Genomic DNA, 22,215 nt, shown 5'->3' with positions numbered 1-22,215 from the left:
ATTAAGACGGCCACTACACATCATAATGGGCCGCGGGCGAGCCGGGGCAGTATATCTTACTAACTGCTCTGTGAAACTCAGTTACTGCTAGGCGGTAAAGGCTGCGTTTGCAGAGTCTGAATTATAGAACGCAGCAAACAGCTAGTAAAAGAGGTGCAGTAACGGGCGGTTAGTAACTGCACCCATTCCTACCTTTTTTTACAAACGTTTCTTTTTTTCTTCTTCTTCTAAGAGTCTACTTCAGCTTCTACTGAACCCAGCGTTCGCTCGTTCGTCTTGCTGTTGAGTGGCGTCCTTGCCACGTCGCCCCTCACTCGATCCCCGCATCTAGACGTCATCATTGATCCGGCTACTTCCTGCTTGCTGCCATTTACGAAACGACTGCACGCGAGAGTGCCCACGCATGCTGCACGCGGGTACAGCTATAGGCATGGTGAAATCTTTTCGAGTTCTGTAGCTTGTAGCGGCGAGACGGAGCAATCGATGTTTCCCCGTAACGACACAGCGGTACCCTCCTTCTCCCCCTCCCTCCCTGCTCGTTGTGTTGTGCCTTAGGGGCGAGGACGTCTACCGAAACATGGTTGAGGCCCGCGACTTGCTCAAGATGCCGCTGCTGAGAGACCCCGGCTCTCCGAAGCCCGAACCGAGCTGCCGCATTCTGCAGGACATTCGCAATCGCGCCCCGTGTCCCTGGTGCACCGCAGTCGAGCGCTACTGACAGGTGAACACGGGTTGGCGGCACGCTGCTAGAGTACGCATGAAAAGGAAGAACAGAAACGTAGGGGGATGGGGGAGGAGGAGGAGGAGGAGGGGGAGAGAGTAATTGCGTTTGCATTGCAACTGTTGGCGCCGGAAGAAAGAAATTGAGTAACTCAGCTAGGGAACGAGCACGAAGGCATGTGTGCGGCAAAATGGGTGCTTGGTATGGTTTTTTCTGAGGTCTTTGTTTCGTCACTTTGCCTGCCGCGGTAGCTCAGTGGTTATGGCGCGGTGCTAATGCGTGCATGAGGTCGCGGGTTCGATCCCAACAGCGGCGGCCGCACTCCCGTGGGGGCGATATGCACGCTCGTCTACCGCGCGTTGGGTGCATGTTACAAAAAAAAAACAAAAAAACACGCCTCAGATGGCCAAAATTACTTCGCAACCCCTCCCGACTATGGTGTGCCTCATCATCAGAGCGTTGTTTGGACATGTAAGGACTGGAAAAATTTAGTTATTGAATACGTTTCAATTAGAGACCATCAATGTATGTATCTTATCTAATGAAGAAAATTAGCGCAACAAAAAAGGCAACGCACGTAGGAAGAGGAGACAAAGACAAGCGCTTTGTCTTTGGCGACGTCTTTTTGTTGCACTATTTTTTCTCAATGGCGACGCAAGACCAACTAGCCATACAATTATTTCTTCTTGATACCTACTCTATTCGAGGCGAACGGGGTAGTATACGAACCAGCGGAGTTCTTATAGTTATTGTATTGTTTTGCATTTGTTGTTCAATATTACTTTTTTTTAAATGGTGCTCGGTGTCCTATTAACAATTCCGTGCCTAACTCTAAACGTACTTCTCTGAAGGCCTAGCAAGGACCTGCCTCAAGAATATGCTGATACTTACGGACATCATACAAAACAATACAAAAGTAAACGAGCCATGAGTATCAGAAGTGTTTACGTCTCAGCGCACTGTAGAATAAGGAAGGTCGTACTGAGGCCATTGACCCGACGTAACATAGCTGCAAGGCTCCTTAAAATCAGCTGACCCGTGAGCATACAAATCAGCCGTTAATATTACATTATCATAATGATCCAAACCAATGAACACGTTTGCTTGCCTTACTAAGCTTTTATTTACGCTAGCGCGAACAAGAAGGGAGAAGTCATAATTAATGCCGAAATATGCATCCTCTCGCAATAATGTGTGATAAAAAGAAAAGCCATTTTGTTCTACGCGAAGTGTAATATTGAAATTTATGTAAATGGCAGGCAAGCTACTTTCTTTACTCCTGCTTTCCCTACGCTATCACGCATAATTATCCTGGAATTACATTCAACGCAATTACCACCTCCAGCAAAGTCGCCCTTTTCCTTTCACTGTACACAGGGATGCGCGGTTTACAGACAGCCATCTTTTTTGAATTCTTCCACGCGCAGTCAACCTCATCAATACGAAAGGACATGGGTTAAATAACACAACAATGTGTAAGTGGATCTCCTCTTTAGGCCCCAAACGTAACACTGTTGTTCAATGTCATTTCATGCTTTACATCATCAAAAGGCGCTCAGGCTCGCATTTTGCATCCATTAAAAGGAGATATAAAAACAAGACGGGCAAAAGGAACTTTCTTCTGCGATATAAATTTAGCTGGGAATTTAGTTGCGATGTAAGTTTCTGTTGCCCAAATGTTAACCAATGTTTCCTTTTTGATAGTTTATTTCACTTGTCCTTGCCGTGTGCGTAGTGGGAGATGGAGAAATGACACGGGAAAGGCAAGACGGTTAACCGGAAGAGAAGCTTCTGGTTTGCTAGCCTACCCTGGGGGAAGGGTAAGGAGGGGGAGGAAAGGCGAGAAATAATAGCTGAAAAATAAATCTACAGCGCAAACATAAAAGAAAGTGGAGGAGGGAGGGAAGGAGGGCATGCAGAAGGCCCGGAAGTATAGAAGTTTCTGAAACAGGCTACCCGAGCGTAGAAAGTTCAGTAGCTCCATGAACTACTTCTGGTTTGACGACCGTGTAGGCTGGCACTCGAGGATTGCCTCCTCCGAAAACGGCCGGCCGTCGAGACCGGCCAGCGCGGTAGCGAGTGGCAGCTTATGTACGCGAGGACAATGGCAAAAGAAAAAAAAAAAGACATGTTCGACAGTTTTCTCCCTGCGCAGGTTTAATAAGCAACACTGTCTCTCATTTGCGATGTTGAAAGCAGAGGATTTTTTGTAAAAGCTGTGCCACTGCCGCGTGTACTTTTCATCGCCTCCAGTGTAGCCAATACCCCTGTTTTCAGACAACAACAAGCTCCGCGCTACACCCTTAAACGTGAGACTGCGGCTGAAAGCCGATACATGCTGACTTGAGCGAAAGACACTCACGTTCGCGAGGAACAAGGCAGTGTGCTTGTAGATTTCACGATTGCGGAAGTTCGACGCAACGAAAACTCTGATCTATCACTTCAGAAGTGCTCATCGCAATGTGTTGATTTGTCTTCACATGCGTGACCCTGCGGCAAGAGCCTTTGGGTCTTACTGTGTGTGTGTTTTTCTTTTTCTTTTTCACTACCAGCCAAAGTGCCTACGCTGCCCTCTACCAGAGCCGGCTAAGGTTGGAGACGTTTTCACACTTAGAGGGCAGGTATCGCCGTGGGCCGAGAAGTGAGTATTTCGTTCCTTAATTTTTTTTTAGTCGGATATTTCGAGAAATGCCCATGGAGAGAGGCAATAGTCCGGTATGTCGGACTCGGGGAAGGCGCTTTCTTTTTTTCTCGGCTTCGACGAGTGAAATTTCGTCATTATCTTGGGTCTCGACGAATTCGCCGCAAAGTATACGCACGCAGTGCGAACGTCTCGGCTGTTGTTGTCTTCTTCTTCTTTTTTTTTTATGACAACGTGAAGAAGACGTGCCATGGCTGGTCATTGTACAGCGTGACACAGTGTGCCAGCTTGTCGCAACTCTCACCGGCGGTTTCCATGATTAAAGTTCGAAGCAATATAGCCGAGATAAGAAACCAACAGTATGAAAGGAAGCCTTTTCAAGGCTTGCTCTGCTAATAAAACGCCCCAGCGAACTTAGATTACACCAAGAGGAAGGACTTCCTGTTTAGACGCACCCTCTCAACTTTCACTTGCCTCGTTGAGAAAATGACGACGAAAAAAAAAGCACGTCTTTAATTAGTTGCTCGGGATGTTTTGCGTGTTGACGTTTTAATGTCAAAGACCTATGGGGCTTTGAGAAAAGGGAACTTCTCTCCTATGGAGGGAAAGGTCCTTGACCGCGAAAGTTTGAAATGTCAACCTAATATATAACATAGAGGCAAAGAAAGTCGTAACTCCCGCTATACTTTGAAAAGGCTTTTGACCTTTCCACGCTGGCTTGACGTAAGATGGCATAGTGTGTGGGCAAACATGCAACTAGCAGAGAGGGCGTATATATATATATATATATATATATATATATATATATATATATAGTCATAGTTGAAAGTTCAAGACGGAGGCCGAAGATGCTCTCCGCAATGACGCGCGTTCTTAATTCGGCTCTTTCTGCGTTGAACGGTTGCGAAGGCGTAGTCACGTGACAGGCGCCACTCGAAGACCGGGGGTATGGAGAAGAGCGTAAGCGGACGCTTGCGTGTATATCGAAGTTCAAGGCTGAAGTTGACGTTATCTTAGGCACGTGTTGTCATAGCAAGCCTTGTGTTTTAGACAAGGCAACGACTGGCACGACAGGCTTCAACTACACTGCCTTTGTTTTTTATGCGAACCTTTCATTCTAAGCCCTCCTGCACTTTGCTGGTGGCGTCTGCTGCTTTCGCGGGCATGTAGTGAATCAAGCTTATATCTTGCCGTGTGTACTACCCCGGCAGATGTGCTGGTTATCCTCTCTGTTCTGTACGGAACCACGCGACGAAACAACAAGTAGTACTTAAATATCCTTAACACAACAAATGTACGCCTGCGGGCCCGTAATAACTTTAGTAAATCGAGGCTGTCTATGCATCCTTCTCCGTGGTTTGGCACGTCTGCTTCCGATTTCTCGCCGGGTAACGTGAGCCCATCCTGGAGACAATAAAAAATAGTCAACTTGACCGATCCTGAACATGGCGTGAACAAAAGCGGGCCGATCCCGGATACATTGTAACCCACAGTCGCGTGGGTCGCGTGGTAGGCAATCTTTCTGTCTTGCCATGCAGACTACAGCACGCGTTGCGCAAGATGAACATTTTTTTCCCCTTCATGCAGATTCCAGCATGTCCTTTCTATGCGCATAATTTTTGATGCGAAAGCATCAAGTGGCCCATTGAGCGAGAACCGAGCGAGCGCGAGAACTTCTGGCCGGAATGCGACAACAGAGGGCGCATTTGGAAATGCAACGTCGTATACGTTTAGGGTAAATAAAGCCTCTGCGTCGCTGCGGTCGCGTCGTTACGTACCTGTCGACTCTGTAAAGTTTCCCCGACTTTGGTGTGTGACAGAAATCATTGCTCGTAAAACGAGGCAGCAACTATACGGATGCTTAAGGTGCGTTGGCGCCGTCGGCGTTGTCGTGCTGTCTCGCCATTGACAGCGCATGCGCGAATCGCACGCGGAGTGATTAAAGTCTCGCGAAATGCGCTTGGCTGCAAAAAAAAAGAAAAAAAAAAAAGATGATGAAGCGGAAGCGGTCGCGCCGCGAACGCTGCGCTCAGTCCGACTCTGTGGAGAAGCCAGGCGAGCGTTGTTGCCTTCCGCAGCTGGCACGAACGTTGTGCGCATGCGCGTAACTACAAGCGCACAAGCGTTCCTGCCGAGCTGTTGTGTGTGTGGCACTGGTCTCAGCAGAACGTACCAGTAAACGTCTAGCCAACGTTGTCTCCGGTTCCCCGTCCCTCTCACCTCGTGAACCGCCGAAGTGTGACGCCTTCACCGCCACTAGGGGGCGCTCTCAATCAAGGCAGCGCCTTAAGGCAGCATCGTGGTTTCTATGGCAACATCGTGAGGTTCGCGAAGCTGCTGCAGGGCGCTGGGCATTATGCCGCAGCTGCAGTCAACTCGCGTGCTGTGTCTCACCGACCTGTCTCACCCGCGTGTAGTTAGAACGATTGCTTAGAAGATTGTCCGAGCAGTTCGCGCGTAACGCTAAACCTTGCCATTGCTGACGATGCTTCGCACGTTAGACGCAACAGCCCAACTCCTCCCTGTCTTTTTTTGCTCGTAAGTAAAGGAAACGATATTGTGACAGATGTTTAAGTGTTTTCGGTTCAACGAACTTCTCGGCTTAACGAAACAGTTCTGCCGTCCCGTCGACTCTGTCTTTTGTTCGAGGTCTGACCGTTGTATTGCCCCCCCCCCCTTTTCCCCCGCCCAGATTTGTACTGAACCTGGCCACGGGGCCGACCACCGAGGACGACCTGGCGCTGCACCTGAACCCCCGGTTCGGCGAGTCCGCCCTGGTGCGCAACTGCCGACGCGGCGGTAAGTGGGGCGAGGAGGAGCGAGAGGGCGAGTTCCCGCTCGCGCCGGGACGCGCCTTCGAGCTCCGCGTCGACGCGCTCGAGGAGGCGTTCCGCGTCTCCGTCGACGGCAACCACGTGTGCGACTTTGGATACCGCATCCCGCTCAAGAAGATCAAGTACCTCTTCGCCGAGGGCGACCTGGTCGTCGACGACGTGCGCATCGAGTTCGACGACGTGAGCGAGGGCTTTGTTTGTTTGTTTGTTTGTTTGTTTTTGTTTGGGAGGGGCACAGTGCATACATGTGTTAGAAGTACATAGGCTGAACTGAACAGGCTGGTGGGTGTTCATTATTAACTTTTCCGCGCTAATAAGGTTCACCTGATACTCGGCAGTGGTCGTACCGAGTGATTCCCCCTTTAGTGCTTACGTAATTTTGGGCGGTGAAAAATCTACTGATCCATACGAGCGCTCAACAGTTTCGCATTCACGCTTCGCAAGTCACCAACAACGGCCAACAAATTTCCGTGAAAAAAAAAAAAAAAGCAATAAATTGGCGCTTTTTTTTTTTTTTTTACAACACAGTGACCTGGGTTTTCCTGATCGTGATGATTACCTCGAAAATGTCAAGATGTGTTAATTGAACAGGCTTTCCAAGTTCTATTAATACAAACAAAAAGTGCTCAAGAAATCAGTTTTCCAGCCCAGTTATCCAGTCTGTTAAGAAATCATTCGGGAGTGAAATAGCAGAAACAACAAACCGCAGAAACAAAAAAGAAATGAGTTTAACATTTTAAGAACTGAATTCTGGGTGTCTTGCGTGCCATGATCACGATTTGATTACGAGGGAGGCCGCAGTGAAGGACTCCGAGTTTGGAGCACCAGGTTCTTTTTTAATGAGCACGCATTTTACACGGTACACAAGCACGTCTTTCGCAATAAGCACGTCTTTTGCAAGTTAAGAACAACAACAACGAACAATATATATATATATATATATATATATATATATATATAATTGACACTCAAAGCTTGCCGGTTCAACTAGTAAACAGAAACACAAGAAACAAAAAATGTGTGCAAGCCTAAAGAATGATCAGAAGGCTCAGAGCTAGAAATCGCGGCAAGGCAAGTTTCGAATCATTTATTAGTTGTTTATTTTTAACAGATAAATTACGTTACAAACTCAACGCATTGTTGGACCCAGTAGTTATCGTCGCTATAGTCGGGTACACGGAATAAAATGCCTTTTCTTTAGCAGATATAAAATCAAACGGCGGACACCATCTTTGGATAAAGGCACAAAGCGACACAAGAGACAAAAATGTACGCAAAAACACTTCAAGGCACACATTAGTAACTATTCACACACACACGAAGAAATCCTTTAGGCCGATGAAAAAAAAAAAGTAGCTTTAACAACGCTTAGAATAGAGTTCCAGATTAAGGTTTCACGAAACTTGAATAATCTCTGCCCGTAATCACTTACACAAACAAACAGGTTGGGGTAATTAGTAACATGTTCTGTATCGTATTACGTGTGGGCAACGTAACCGTGTTCGGCAGAAATGGGTAATCTTTGGTCAAAACTTTACGAATGATTCGCATGAATTTTCGCACTGTTGAGTAGTAACATTTCAGGGTGTTACGTTGAACAGACCGGCTGATAATTTGCAGTAGTATACGTGACCGGCGTGTACGTGGTGTGAGAGGGACTAATACGGCACAGGTCCGAACCGATCCTTTTCATCCTCAACCTGCGTTCTCTTGATTCGTTGCCTTTGAGAGTTGCAGGCTCGAGGTGAAATAAACGTAATAGATCGCTCGCGACAAGCATCGGCTAAACGCACGACGTGTTCTCCTTCGACGCAGGTCGAGAAGCTACGAGAAATGGCGGACAACTGGTCGTTGTACATGCCCCCGGAACCGCCCAAGCAAGTCTTGGAAGTGGTGAGCAAACTGAACACTGTTTTCCGCAGATAAGGATGACGCCGGCGCCTCCTTCTTTTCGCAGTGGCATAAGCACTGTGTTGCTTATAAAAATACCAGACGACTTTTGTTAACATTCCCTTTGTATGTACGAACAGCGTTTTTAGGGCGTAAGTTTTTAGTGGCTCATGAGTGTCCGTGCACAGTCCGTGGTGGACGCAGGAAAGCGGTGATCAATCCCAGCCGGTGACACTGCGCTTGCATCCCATGCTCTCGGCCACGGCGGCGTCCGTTCGCAGAATCGTTCAGACAACAGCAACAGAGGCAGTCATAGATGGGCTTTCGCTTATCGCAGTTCAGCTCAGCGAAGTGCCCATACATTTTTTTCGGAATCCTCTGCAGCCGACAGTAACATTTTACTCCTTGAGCTGCGCTGGGCTCGAATAGGCGGATAATACTTGAAACAAGAAATGAAAATGAATAGTTGCAACGTTATCCCTGCAAGGGCCAATGTATAATTTTTGATACGCCGAGTTGGATATCTCAAAATTCTGAATGAAGCGCCGTAAACTCAACGCAAAAAAAATAATCATAGTGGTGTTTTCGATACGCTATGGCGAATACGCAGAGCTGCGTTCATTTGTATTCTGTAAATTCCTATCCTAATTGTGAGTTCATTCTTTCTGAAAGTCTGTAAAAGCAATTATGTGCGTAAAACATGTCTGCGCCAGTATATAGCGGCAGCCACCCTTTCAAGCTACTCATCTTAGAAGCATGTCGTGGCTACGCCTTCCCTGTACTTACTGTTCATGGAGAATAAATAGATGACAATTTAATTTGTTCATCCCAAGATTACGTGAGAGCTGCTAAACCTAACGAGAAGTCGGGGTTTCGTAACCGCTCTTAGTATTAACTCAGTAAGAGGCCAAATGCCAAAGCGCTCATAAGTCGCAAGTATATCATACTATTGATGCAATCTTAGCGAAGCTGTGGGGCTCATAATGGTCAAATTTGCTTATTAGCGGCCTCTGTGTAGCACACAAGCAGACGGCAAGTGGTTTAGCGGACGTGACGCAAATCCCAGCGTGTCGGCGGCCTCGGAGATCTTAACGCGTCGACGGTGCCACCGGATCTCGGAGGTCGTGCTAGGGAGACGCGCTGGTTCTCAAATGTTCTGGGTCCTGCGTCATTTCCGGCGAGCGCTAATGGAAGCGTTTTCTCTTTCTGTTTTGGTATCGAAAAATGACTATTATGGCGAGAATTTTCTGACGTGCGCACTCGTATTCCAAACTTTGCATTTTGAGCTGGGGCCACTTTCTATAACTGCACTAACTCCAACTAAGCTTTTTACGTGGCACCGAAATTCTTCTACAATTAAGCTTTAAACAAATGAAATTGCCACTGGAGTCGAAGGTTTTATCATCCTTGACATCAACCCACTACAACGTTTATTTATTTATTTATTTATTTATTTATTTATTTATTTATTTATTTATTTATTCTTTCAGGGTGACATGGTGCCGGAGCTGATGTCAGAGGCCCAGGTTTACTACGAGCCGAAAATGCAGCTGGACACACCGGTAAGCTAACCAACACTGGCAGCACGAATCATAGTTACTTTTTTTCTTCGTGATGCTGAATTAATGCGTTTACTAAAATAATAATTGAATACCAGAACAATTTCTGCCATCAAAGCTAATTTCACCACTGCAGGTTATAATTTTCAATTCCTCTTGTTCGTTGCTTCTTACACTGCTGCTCTCAATACTTTTTTTTTTTTGGTGGTACCCTCCGGGCTGAATGCCAGTATGGAGGGGAGTGGTTACATTCGGATCAATATCGTAGTGTGAAATATTAGCTAGAGCAATTTTGTAACAGTGCTGTATACCATCATAATTTTCTCGATATAGAATGTTATCCTGAGTGAAATAAAACGACTGAATGTTGGTGATGGTATCTGCGGACCCGGAATAAAGATTTCATTCAAGCGATTTTTTTTTTTTTTTGCAGTCAAAGTTTCACTGCATGGTTTGTTTAGGCATTGCATAACCGCACTTTTCTACATGGCCGATCCATTCGAGACATATGGAGATGTTGTGATCAGACTAATATATATATATATATATATATATATATATATATATATATATATATATATATATATATAAGGAATGACGAGGTCGTCGATATTGTGAAATAGGCACAGGTTTGCATATTCCAGCGAATGATTATTTAAAATACGCCTTTTCTTCGGTGGGCAGTCAATGAACGATGGAGGTTACCCAATTATGTTGTTACGTCTCCATGTGTCGACGCATTTTCGAGTGATCTATGTCGTGGCGTTCCCGGACATTGTACAGCGTAATGGTAACCCTAATTTCTTCCTGAATACTGACGTTATTGCTCTGTGACATTTTTTCTATAGCATACATGATTTATCAGACTACCTCTTTGTGCAAGGAGTGCGTTATGTTTCATACATTTGTGTAGCTACGGGGTAGCACACCGGGTTTGCAGCCATCGCCTCACCTAAAGAAACACAAACAAAAGAAAAAGCATCTGGCTACACCATTGGTTCTCCAGTTTTGTTTTATATCACTGTAACAACGTTAGTGGTCCCAACAGCATTAGTAAGTCAAATAAAATGAATGTGGCAAATTTCTTTTGTCAGTACGCCTCTAGACTTCGCTACCTTTTCCATCGACGACATCAGTACTCGATATCTCCAGCGGATTGCGGATATCGTAAGAGATTTCGATAATGCTCCGCTTAAAATTTTTTGAGTGAAATTTTTTTTAGAGCTGAAAAAGCATTTGGGGATTTTGGTAGGTTTCGAATGTGGTTTTAGCTGTGCCCTTACAGTAAAAAGAAAACACGACGACTTTTTCCTTTCTTTTTTTTTTGGCATAAGCGATAGCCACACTATAGATTTACGCATCCCAGAGACGCCCTCCTAGTATTCGCGACGCCACTGTCATTTATTTGACACTTGCATTTACTTGAGTGGCTTCAGTCGCTGTTTTTCACGTTATTTCACGTGGTTGGCTTTTCCTAACTGATTTATAGCAGATTACGCCAGATAGTCGTCGCATTCTAGTGGATTTTTAAAGTCCGCCCAGCGGTAGCATTACTAGAGTGTAGCGGCAACGTCGTGCGTTTTTCGACTTCTTAAATAAGAAGTAAAGAAAAAGGAACACGCTTTTGCAGTTTCAGCTCGCGGCACCTTTTTCTTTTTGAGGACTACATTAAACTAATTTTAAAAAAAGAGACCGCTATAGTTGCATTGTTAAGCGTGCGGCAAGTGAAGCCCTCAGGTTAAGATGAATACTTCTGACTGTCTTTTTTGCCTCGCTGTCTTTAGGAGAGAATTCAAGATAACTCGGCGGGGAAGTCTTATCTGGATCTCTGTTTCTGACCAAGAAATTCTCCAAATGTCTCTAGCTATGTATACGATATATCGCAGATTGATCAAATCACGTGATGCTGTCATACGCAGAAAGTCTTTTTTTTTTCGCGATTGAGCACTTTATTCGTGTAGGTTTGTGCAATCTACCGTTTCCTTTACGTCGATACGTCTACGCTTCAAGTGATTACCGAAGGTGTTTATCGGTAGGAAGGAAAGATAATAGTAGAAGGCAGGGCGGTTAACCAGAATAACGTCCGGTTGGCTACCCTACACCGGGGGAATGGGAAAGGGGAAAACAAAGATGACAGGGAGAGAGAGGAGGGAAGGGAAGATTGATTATCCGAATTATCTATCCCGTTCTCAGGCCAAGCCAGTGTGCCAGCGACTGCCCGAAGTGATGGCTCCGGGCCGCGTGGTCATCATCTCCGGCGTGGTGGAACCGAAACCGTACAGGTATGCGCAGTCAACACGCTCGCCATTGATTTCGATATATGAAACATCTGTTATTTTTTTTGTTCACACACACACGCGTGCACACGCACAAAGATCTATGGGCACTTTACTGAGCTAAATTGCGATAGGCGAAAGCCTATCTACGACTGCATCTGTTGCCGTTGTCTGAACTGTTCTGCGAACGCACGCCGCCGTGGCCGCGAGCATGGGATGCACTCACAGCCATATGGCTGCAAGGTTTGTCACCGACGTGCGCGCACCCCCACGCGCATGTCCGCGCACCCCCACGCGCATGTCCGCGCACTCACACGCGCCCCCTCGCACAGCGCTACTGGCGTGGCGCCTCCTCTCCTTGCTCCCCTCGCCGGTGATAACCGCTTTCCTCCGTCCACCACGGACTGCGCCCGGACACTCATGAGCCACTAAAGGCTTACGCATTAAAAGAAAGAAAAATCATACGCTGATAGAAAGCAAAAGCAGTGGCCGTAGGTGACCACGGCGGCCATCTATAGAAAATTTAGTATTCACACATTTTCGCACGTGCAAGCACGTCGCTGGCATATGATAGTTAGAACGTGTATTACCTATACTGACATGTACATACATAATACGTACACGGAAATGCATATAGGTTGTGCTGAGCAGCATATCGGCGCGGCGATAATTTCGGGGGTAGGGGGAGTGGGTGTCAGGGTTCCTTAATCCTGCCGTTGGTTACGGGCCTCTTAAGAAGCTAGAGTAAGGTTCACGAAAGGCAGTATTTGCCATCCACCCGACTGTAGCACAAAGCTGCGGCTTGCTCCACATTTACGAGTGTTTGCAGAACTGATTTGTCGTACTCAGTATTGTCGATTTGCGCGTGCTTAAGGGATTGCTGTGTGATCTGCTAGCCTCCTGCTTAGCTCAGTAGGTGGGACGACCACCCACAGAAAAAGACGTTGGTCCCGGTTTTGATATCGGGACCGGGATAAACCTTTCTGGAACTGCGAACCTTTCTTTCCGATCTAATTCGCAGCTTCGGGCTACTGCTCTATAGTGGGGATGAAAATCTTTTCCCCTTCGACTAACCCTTCAGAATCGTGCTTTAACGGCGCGTTAATTAACCACGGGAGCTCACAGTAATGGTACCTGCGACTGGTTCCTACAGCGTTCCAACTCTGTTTGGACCGATGCTGAGCTCTCTTTATATCGAAGCCAAAGAAAGCCTGCCCCGGCCGGACGTGTTAGCATGCTCCCACGTGATCGAGTCTCTTTCGGATCTCGGTCGCCCTCCCTGATGCAAATTGAGAGTGCGCCTCACCCCCCCTCCCCGCCTCCCCCGCCGAGCGCCCTCAGCCGGAGCACGGCGTTCTGAATGAACCAGGCGGATGTTTTTGCGAGTGCTAGATTTTCGACTGACCGACTGTGTAATGAATTATTCTCCCTCCGCTGTACTATCTCCCCCAACACTGATGCTTCTTGACACGACACCCATTCTTCGATTCGTGGCTGAATTTCTCTACAGCCATCAGGCTGCTTTTATTGCCTTTGAAAGATTCGTTGCAACGCAATAAGATGTGAAAGACGGGGCGGCCACATCGTCAGGCACTCCTGTCGTGTTCACCAATCTCCTTGGCACAAAAAAGACATTTCGCTAGTCGGAACAAACAATAACGAGACGGATGAACCAACGCACAGTCCACGCACCCCATTCCCACGCGTGCGAGCGAGCCTTGAATTCAGTGTGAACCTCGAACCCGCAGGTTCCACGTGAACCTGCAGACCGACGTGGGCGACACCGCGGACATGGGGCTGCACCTGAACCCCCGCTTCGACACGTCACCGCGGAGCGTGGTTCTCAACTCCCGAGACCGGGACCAGTGGCAGCAGGAGGTGCAGGTCGCCGGCGACAAGTTCCCCTTCTCCGAGGGGTCGCCCTTCGAGATTCAGGTGCGTGTCTCGCGTGGACCCGACTTTTCTTTTTTGATTGTTCCGTTCCGTGCCCGACTTCGTGTGCCTTCCTGAAACCTTGTTCCGTGTTTTGTACTGAGCCCCGACTTCGGTGTAGTTCTGCGACTTGGCTATAAGTGTGTTCGACTTTTTTTATACGAGTGGATCGTAAATTTTACTGTGTTTAATAGCAAGCTCTCGTCCCCCAATGTGCTCTTCGTCTAATGCCTCCTCTCGTCCGCTTTCCGTGTTCGCAGGTTCACTGCAAAGAGGACAAGTTCCGGGTGCTGGTCAACGGCTGCTACCTGGCCGACTTCCCGCACCGTCTCGACTGCTCGCGCATCGACTACGTCTGCGTCGACGGCTCGCTCATCGTCGACCGCGTCGTCTTCGCCTGAACATAGACTGCGCACAGCCTACGCGCGGCGAATATGCGCGAATATTCGCAACTGACAACACGTTGGCCGATGTTGTGTACAAACACATCGTTCGTAAAGCCTTCTTGGGCGTCGTAGGGGGCGCTGTCGCAGGCAGTAACTGAGCTACGTCTTAACGGGCGCAAGCGAACTGCCCGGCTTCACTCGCTGGCAATGGAGGTACTTACAGTGTTAGATAACAATGTCGCTTGACAAAAGTTCAGCGGGCCATACGAAAGTTTGAGCAGTTCTCGTGAAAAACAAACACTTCGCCGAGAACATCAGCATAAATGTTATAACGGAGCGTGCAGCAAAGGGCCTTCGCTAAACCTAGCTTTCCAATGGCATGGGGTAGCAAGGACAGTAGCTCTCATTAGTAGGCAGCGCATTTAAGCATTGAGGCATAAGGGTAGCTACGTCAGTCCTGTTACATGTCCCAGGATCGAGCTTAGTTGGCCTGCAAAGTTTTGCCGACGCCTGTACGCACATCGCTGAGTTTTCGGACACATTTTTAACAGTAATGGCAAATCGAAGGAAATTCGTGCATGAATACCACTTAGCAGCTGATAATAGGTTTGCAATTAGGGGTTTAAATTGTTGCCAAGAGAATTACGGTGGTTTAGCATCGCGATCACGGCCCTTCTCAATTTTTTTTTCACGGGCACTGCTGAAACTACGGCAACGTTGTGTTGGGAACGAATATTCGCGCAATCCAGCCAATAACTTAAGAGGTACGAGCTGCTAGCTTTAGCTTGAACATTGTTACGCTCTCATTTCCAAGGAAAACAAAATAAAAAAAGCATAATCTACAGCGCTGTCCTGGATGCCATAACTCTGTGATGCATCAGAGCATGCCGTACGGCTGGTTGTTTGCACTGTTAATAATGCTCGACATTGTCGTGGCACGATATATGCCGTATTTTGGTGCGTCTACGTAAATGAGTAGGGATACAACGTTACACAGTCACATCGCACGAATAATGTCACGCTTTCTTCACAAAAGATATGTTAAACAGTGTCGACGTTTTTGAACCTCATTATATATGTGCAGACGTACCAAAATTTATGCGTCTCAAAAATAAGCAGCGGTTTTATTGCGTCTTGCGGCTTATTTGCATAATTTTCAGGCGGCTCGCGGTAAGGGTTGTTGTAGTGACGTAGCTCGCTAGTTGTATAGCGTGAGACTAGTTCTGGTGAAAAACACGTTATACAAATGTTTTGCTAATGCGATATTTTTGTAGCGTGCACTTGCGTACTTACAGCAAGATATAGTATAACGGCAGCCTACTTCCGGTCAACCATTATTTTCTATTCACAAGGAGGCAACGTTTCTGGTGCAGCCTTCAGATCGGAATATCATTAATAGTCATCGCGTTTCTCTACGCGTTATTGTACGCGGAAGCAACGCGCAAGTGCCTCGTCCGTTGAGATTAACATAAAGCCGATTCGGTTTATGTATATGTAAAAAAGTGCAATAAAAATATCTTTTGCTCGTTTCAAAAGAAAGCTTCTTCAATTTCTCCTTCGGTGTTTTTGATTCAGAGCTGGGTATGCCTAAAAGGGCCCCTCAGTAGAAATATAAAGTAGGTTTTTCATTAATAATTATTTATTCACATGTACTGCTATCTTGCATACGATACGTAGCAGGGGTGGGCACAGGAATAACAAAAAAACAAAAATAATTGTTGTTATAGGTGTCAGTTTTTACAGACTAGGAACAATCTCTTACAGGAACTTGTTACCACAGTTAAGGCAAACACTAACATATAAAGTCGGTAACAAGCATTTTACTTTTAGTCAAACAATACGTCAGGAGTGAAGTATGGTGTAACGTTTTAACTGCCTTTATTTAACTTCAAAGTGTTAATTACTGACCAAGAAATTGAAGGCCATACTTTGTTCTTTCTTTGAAACATTTTTTTTTTTTCATTTCTCGCCTAAATTTAAACACCGGTACTCAGGTCAACCGCACTGGCGTAATGGGTATGTTGGTAGTTCCCGATTGTCTATACGTATAGATGCCACGGCATCATTCAATCTCAGTTCCTTCACCAAAGTGAAAGGTATGTTTTCTGTGGGTCCATATTCCATTAGGCATATGTGTCGGAAAATAAAGAACGCTGTTGAGCGTATGCACTGTGTCTGTCGTTTCGAGGCTTCACGGGTTGTCCTTCCTGCGTGCGGCATAACTATAGACCATCCAGTACGTAGATGTTACGTCACAGATAACGCATTCTTACATATTGTGCTCGTTCTCGCGCAGAAAAGGTCCCGATTGCTTAACAGTCTGAGCCCCTGGCTCGTTTCAAAACACAATGACATGCTTCCTTTCGGCGACCAGTGAACTAGTCTCGGGCAGACGCTGTCGAAATTAGTGACGTCACGGGGTGAGCCGTTGCGTGAACTTCAATGTGGGGTAACCACTTACAGTCTCTCATTTTTGCGCATTTCTGGACATCACCAATGCTTCGCTTACGATAAAAGAAAGGTTTCATGTAAGGTTTCGATAAGACCTTCACCTTTTCAGTGCTCGAGCTGCTAGCGTCGGCAGAAGTCAATGAACTACAAAAGACCTTGCATAAACATCTATGCATGCCTTTTTACAGCGAAGCCGGATATCTCTACCACCTAATGCATCTCTCGTGTTCGTGGGCAAAAAAATCAACCAATCAGCGGAAGGCACGCGTCACTGGTTTCCATGCGGCACCACCAGACGGCCCTCGACTTCGCGTATCGACGGCAGTGGCGGCACCGGACGCGTGGGGGGAAGAAAGAAAGAGAACCAGAAAGCTTGCCTTCGCGCAAGGCGTCCGCTGCAAGCGTTTACCGGTAAAGATAACAGTCGCATAAAGGGCAGTTGTCGGGAAGCGGCAGTTGATGCATACGAAGCAAAGAGCGACGTAACCACACTTTTGTATGTAAAAGAAGAACCCACCTAGCAATCGATTTGCGTTGGGACAGTGGTGTGGGAAGGCCACGTGTAGTGAGCACTCCTGAAGAGCAGCTTGCGCACCAGGCACGGCGAAAGTGTGGTTAAGTACATTTCTCTTGTTTCTGGTCCACTCCTTGTTGGTGCACGTAGTAGCGGCGCAACCCAAGACGCAGGCCGTTGAAACGTCTTAGGCTAATAATTAGGTAAACTGCATGCGAATGCCCCAATGTCAATTATTTCAAGCTACGTCGCAATGGGTAATCGTTCTAAGTGTCGTTTACAGCTTCGCTGTCCTGCCACCTTCATAGCGTGAATTGGAGAGAATTTCTTTCCAGACGCAGACGGGAAAGCGACTTACAAGGCAACAAGAAATATACGCAAAGGCAAACCGAACTTACTGATTTCTCATTAGGCAGAACATTACCGTTTCCTATGCCATGCGAGATACTGCATTCGTCTTTGGCGGCACTATACGTTGATCTTTGGACGTAACCTCGGCAGTTTTTACAGTGCTGGCAGACTATTATTTGGATCTCGCTGGGATATAAATGATAACATTATCGTAGAGCCGAAGAAACCGAATAGCTCTACTAATGACTTTTTTTAGATTGCGACCGCTGTGGTGGGTCACTGACTATGGATTCATGCCGCTATGCACGAGGTCGCGAGTTTGACTCCTTTCTGGCGACAGCCGTGTGAAAAATAAAAACTCTCGCGTAATGTGGCAGTCCACGGTTAAATAGAACGCTCTAATGTGAGTCGTTCGCCTTTTCAGCCCTCGAGCTGCTAGCGCCGGCAGAAGTCAATGAACTACAAAAGTGTGAAGATGTCAGCGCCATCATCCACAAGTCATCTGCTGCAAAGCCAGGGAATCATACACTTGGTAGAGGGAAATATTCGCGCGTAGTCTACGCTCACGTGTACTCTAACAGTTGACAGCACCGTACATCTTGAAGGACCCCCGGCGGCAAAAATAAATCCGGGGGTCCTCCAAACACGACGCCCATTCAGGGCCCTTTATTGCCTCGGGACATTAGTCATACAAATATAACTGTGAACGACAGGCACTGACCATATTATTCAAGCTAATTAACGACAAACTGTTGAGTGAGAAAGTGTCACTGGACCCTTGGCCGGACATAATAATGACACATGTACTTGTTTATCTTTCTCCGGTGACCCCTTTTCACCGGCTAACAAAAGTTAGACGTTATCGCTCGGCGCAGGACTCACCTGTACACATCCGAAGTTTTGCGAATGTTATCGATGTTATCACCGAACCTTGCGTTCCCTGACTGTATGCGCCACGCGAATCGTGTAGTACTTTCTGGAAGGCACGCCGACACCATCGATTACGCTGGAACCTCCAACGAGTCACGTATAGAAAGTCGACGCGTTTTACAGTTTTCGCTATTGTGTTCTTCACCGTCACTACAACGCGACAATATCAACGAAGGAAGCTATGAAGGCTCTTTCAGTAGGTTAGCAAAGGCATAGAATCCAGGTGCTGAACGAGCCGCCCCTAACGTGTACATAATCGCATCCTACTGTCTCTCCTCATCATCTGTCCTCGTGCCTCTCCTTTTCACTCCTTCCCTCTGAGCAGAGTAGCGGGCTAGAGGAATGTTACTTCAGGCTGACTTCCATGCATTTCCCCAATAATTTATCCTCTCCTCTCCAAGTCCCCATAAATCAATGGATCTGTCAATCATGGATAACCTCTACTTTTCCAGCGCGATGCTTTTTTTTTCTTTTTATTTATGGCGATGCATGCTTCTCCCAGTCGGCGAATTCCTTGGTGTGTAGTTAAGGGTGAGTTTCATGTTGTGGCCAACTGCAATTTCAATTTGCCAACTGTGGCCAACTGCAACTGCAATTTTCCTGCTCAGGTGCGTGGGAAGCGCAGGAGTGCTTGCATTTAGACAACCTCTCAACAGGTTTGAACGCAACTATAGTAGTGTTTAAGAGAAAAAATTCACAGACGATTACGATACTCTCTGATACGAAATTTGAGTGCAGCTGTATACGTGTTTTCATTTCACGATATACTGGCTGGCGCGGAAAATCTGCCTCGTGCGGCGCGTTGCAAGCGGAGCGAATTGTGGCGCGACTGCCTCGCTAATCTAGGGATCGCGAGAGCCAGCGCACGGGTGACGCGTGGGCGCGATTCACAGTAGCCGCCGCAGACAGACCTCCTAAACGACGCGCGCTACACTGGCGCCATCTTGCGGCCATCGCCATCGCACTACGCTTTTCTTCTCACGCTATCCCCATACCCTCCTCTGCTTTCCGCCTTATGGTTCCGCTGCACCCTCCTCTCTGCTTTCCTACTCGCGCCTCTTTGCTCTCACTGCTTTTCACTTTTGCATCCTTCGCTGCGCTTGTCCACTCGAGGCAACGCAAGGCGGCGCACAGCTGGGCTGAGTTTTCTGGTAACGCTCCACGGCGGAACTAAAAGCTTAAACAGCTCCGCTGTTAAAACGAAATAATTGGCTCCGGCCACCGCGACAGCAGGCAGGCGGGCTGCATGTAGGCAGCTGAAAGGTGTTTGTGCGCCTATAAGCCGCGTTGAGTACGATAGTTTTGCATCGCAATACAGGAATACGACACGGATGCTGACAGCCACGCCGGTACTATCGACGACCACAGTTCGTCAGACTGTGATGGGCTTCCGTACCGAGGACACCGGCAAAACTAGCGTTCCGACCGCCATTCGACCCGACTACGTGCGATTAGGCCGGACTAATTGAGAGGTCCTCTCACTGGCGCAACACGATAGTAAGGATAAGTTGAAGGTTCCACTACTGGCCTCTTTTAATTTCTGTTAATAAATGCTTTATCTTTGTCCTCTCCAGCCGCTGAGGGAGAACAGCGCAACCGCAACGCAAATGTAGCACCGCCTGCACTTACATTTAGTAGTCGTGCTCTTAAAGTTCCGCAGAGACACTAAAGACTGCTTACATGTGGGAATGCGAAAGCATTACATCGTTTCTGGACCGCAGAACGTCATGAATGTGCTCATTTTATACACTCACGACGCGGCGCCCCTTCCTCCCCATTGGCGGAGCCGGCGCTTGCCCAATGACAAACGTCAGCCAAATGGCTGCGACGTGACGTGTGCAATGACGCACGCGTAAAGGCAGTCATAAACGTGGAGCCGCCGCGGCCTCCGGGAAGCGTGCTCGAGCGTCTCGCACCCCGGAGGCCCGGACTCGATTCCCGCTCAGACCGAAATGTGCCAAATTTTCTTTACAAGGCCATTAATTTATTTTGCTTACAGGAAGCTCCCTGAGAAATTTGACATCAATCCGAGCGTTTTTTTACGTGTTTTTCACGGCACACTAAATCACATGTTATGGGAGTGTCGGGACTTAACAAACAAGCCGGGCAGTGCCGACCCCTCCGTCTCTTCCACCGCCAGCCCCCGCTCGCGCTGGAAGACCGCACTGCTTAGCTCGAACCTGACAGCACAACTCTGGGCTGTCCAGCGAGCCGAGGAAGCCGCTTCGAGACAAGGTCTCGGAACCGCGTCCGCGGTGGGTGCCCAGACCGACTAAAAACACGCCGGACTCAAATCTTGTTGATCTGAAAATAAAGGTTTACGCTCTCTCACTGTCTACACCGTCGGCCATTTTTGGTACCATCTTTTGGTCACGCCGATTACGGCGGGTTTTCACTCAATGGGGCATGTGGTGCTTTCGCGTTAATAAGTCGAAACGTATTGAAAGCTGGAATGCGCGAACCTTAGCATTCGCCCACGCGAAATTTGAGCCCATGTTTATGCAGTTCAGCGGAGGCCACGCCCGCAGCTGCTGACATGCATATGTCATTGGCGGTTCTGAAGTGACGACGAAGAAATCTGCGTTTCACACAGCATTCAGTTTGGCTCGTGGCCATAAGAAGCAGACCACTCTTCAGCGACCTGTCATCGTGCGACTGCACCTCACATTGTCGATATTAGCAACCGCGCCGCTTTAAGCAGCCCGAAGCACTAACTGCAACCAATGCACGCAGTCGTCATTGGCCTAAAGAAAATTTTATATCGCATCCATGTCAGTTGTATTGCTTGCTCGCTACCCGTTCGCCTCGTGAAACGCTGACAACCGAAGCATTTGCGGCATTCGTCTTTATAGGGTATACGGCACATGCCCGATGCGGTCGTGCAAAAGGTGGATTCCATGTGTGTCACGGGCGTGTGCGTGATAACGACAAGATGGTGGTACGACGAGGACGGCGACGACGATGGTACGAGGCTTGCTCGGTGACGTGGCTTGTTCGATGTGACGCACGCGAAAATTATGTCGAAAGGCTAGTCGGCCAGCGGAGAGTATATAGAAGCGTCTGGTGGCCTACAATAATAACAAAAAAAATGTTGCTGCGGTTTAGCTGAGCTAACCCTGGATATGCAAAGCAAAAGCTTGGTTTAGCCTGGATAAGTCTTTGTTTCACTTGGCTAACCTTTGATTTAGCTGTAATTATTATACTTAGGTAAACATTCATCGTTAAGCCAGGTATGACCGCCGTGCCTAGGTCGGTGGCTAGACATGACTGTGATTAGGCTCGGGTAGACACGCATCGTTTGACGGTGCGACGCCTGTGGTGCTAGACATGCAAAGGGATGCCACGAACATGTGTAGCGTTGAAGCACAACTGGACAGGGTGCCAGCGTGATCGCTACATTTGTCTCGACGGTGCGACGCCTGTTGCATTCCGGACCCTCTCTAGTGAAGGAGTTCGCCGGGCGATATCAGCGGGGTGGTCGGAAGCCGCTTGCCGACGACGGCTGAAAGCCTCCCGCTCCCGCGCAACGTTCGAAGACGGCCAAGCTTGCACTGACAAGGCGGGCGCGACACGCCTAAGGCGCGCGGCGAGTCACGCGGTCAAGCAGCGACCCAGCTGCGGAGAGCGCATGCGCCAAGCCGGCGGCAGCGTTAGAGTTCGGCGCGGCGAGTCACGTGATGCGTTGCCAAGGCTACGGCGCAGCAGTGCAGCCAAATGAAGGTGAAATTGC

The 22,215-nt window shown here is 47.8% G+C and overlaps 1 protein-coding gene across 2 annotated transcripts in view; it reads left to right on the top strand.

Annotated features, from left to right (window-relative positions):
* The window catches only part of LOC126534281 (galectin-6-like), a 77,531-nt gene extending 61,753 nt beyond the window's left edge, over positions 1-15,778 (top strand). For both annotated transcript variants that reach the window (XM_050181551.2, XM_050181552.3), the window contains 7 exons: positions 3,274-3,362; positions 6,055-6,376; positions 8,012-8,089; positions 9,577-9,648; positions 11,839-11,927; positions 13,670-13,856; positions 14,114-15,778. In XM_050181551.2, the coding sequence (XP_050037508.1) occupies positions 3,274-3,362; positions 6,055-6,376; positions 8,012-8,089; positions 9,577-9,648; positions 11,839-11,927; positions 13,670-13,856; positions 14,114-14,254 (978 nt within the window). In that variant the 3' untranslated portion in view covers positions 14,255-15,778. The remainder of the gene's footprint in view (positions 1-3,273; positions 3,363-6,054; positions 6,377-8,011; positions 8,090-9,576; positions 9,649-11,838; positions 11,928-13,669; positions 13,857-14,113) is intronic.
* The last annotated feature ends 6,437 nt before the right edge of the window (positions 15,779-22,215 follow it).

The sequence above is a fragment of the Dermacentor andersoni genome, chromosome 7 (assembly GCF_023375885.2).
Source record: "Dermacentor andersoni chromosome 7, qqDerAnde1_hic_scaffold, whole genome shotgun sequence".
Lineage (NCBI taxonomy): Eukaryota > Metazoa > Arthropoda > Arachnida > Ixodida > Ixodidae > Dermacentor > Dermacentor andersoni.
The sequence above is the reverse complement of the archived record's forward strand: the minus strand, read 5'-3'. Positions and strand labels throughout refer to the sequence as shown.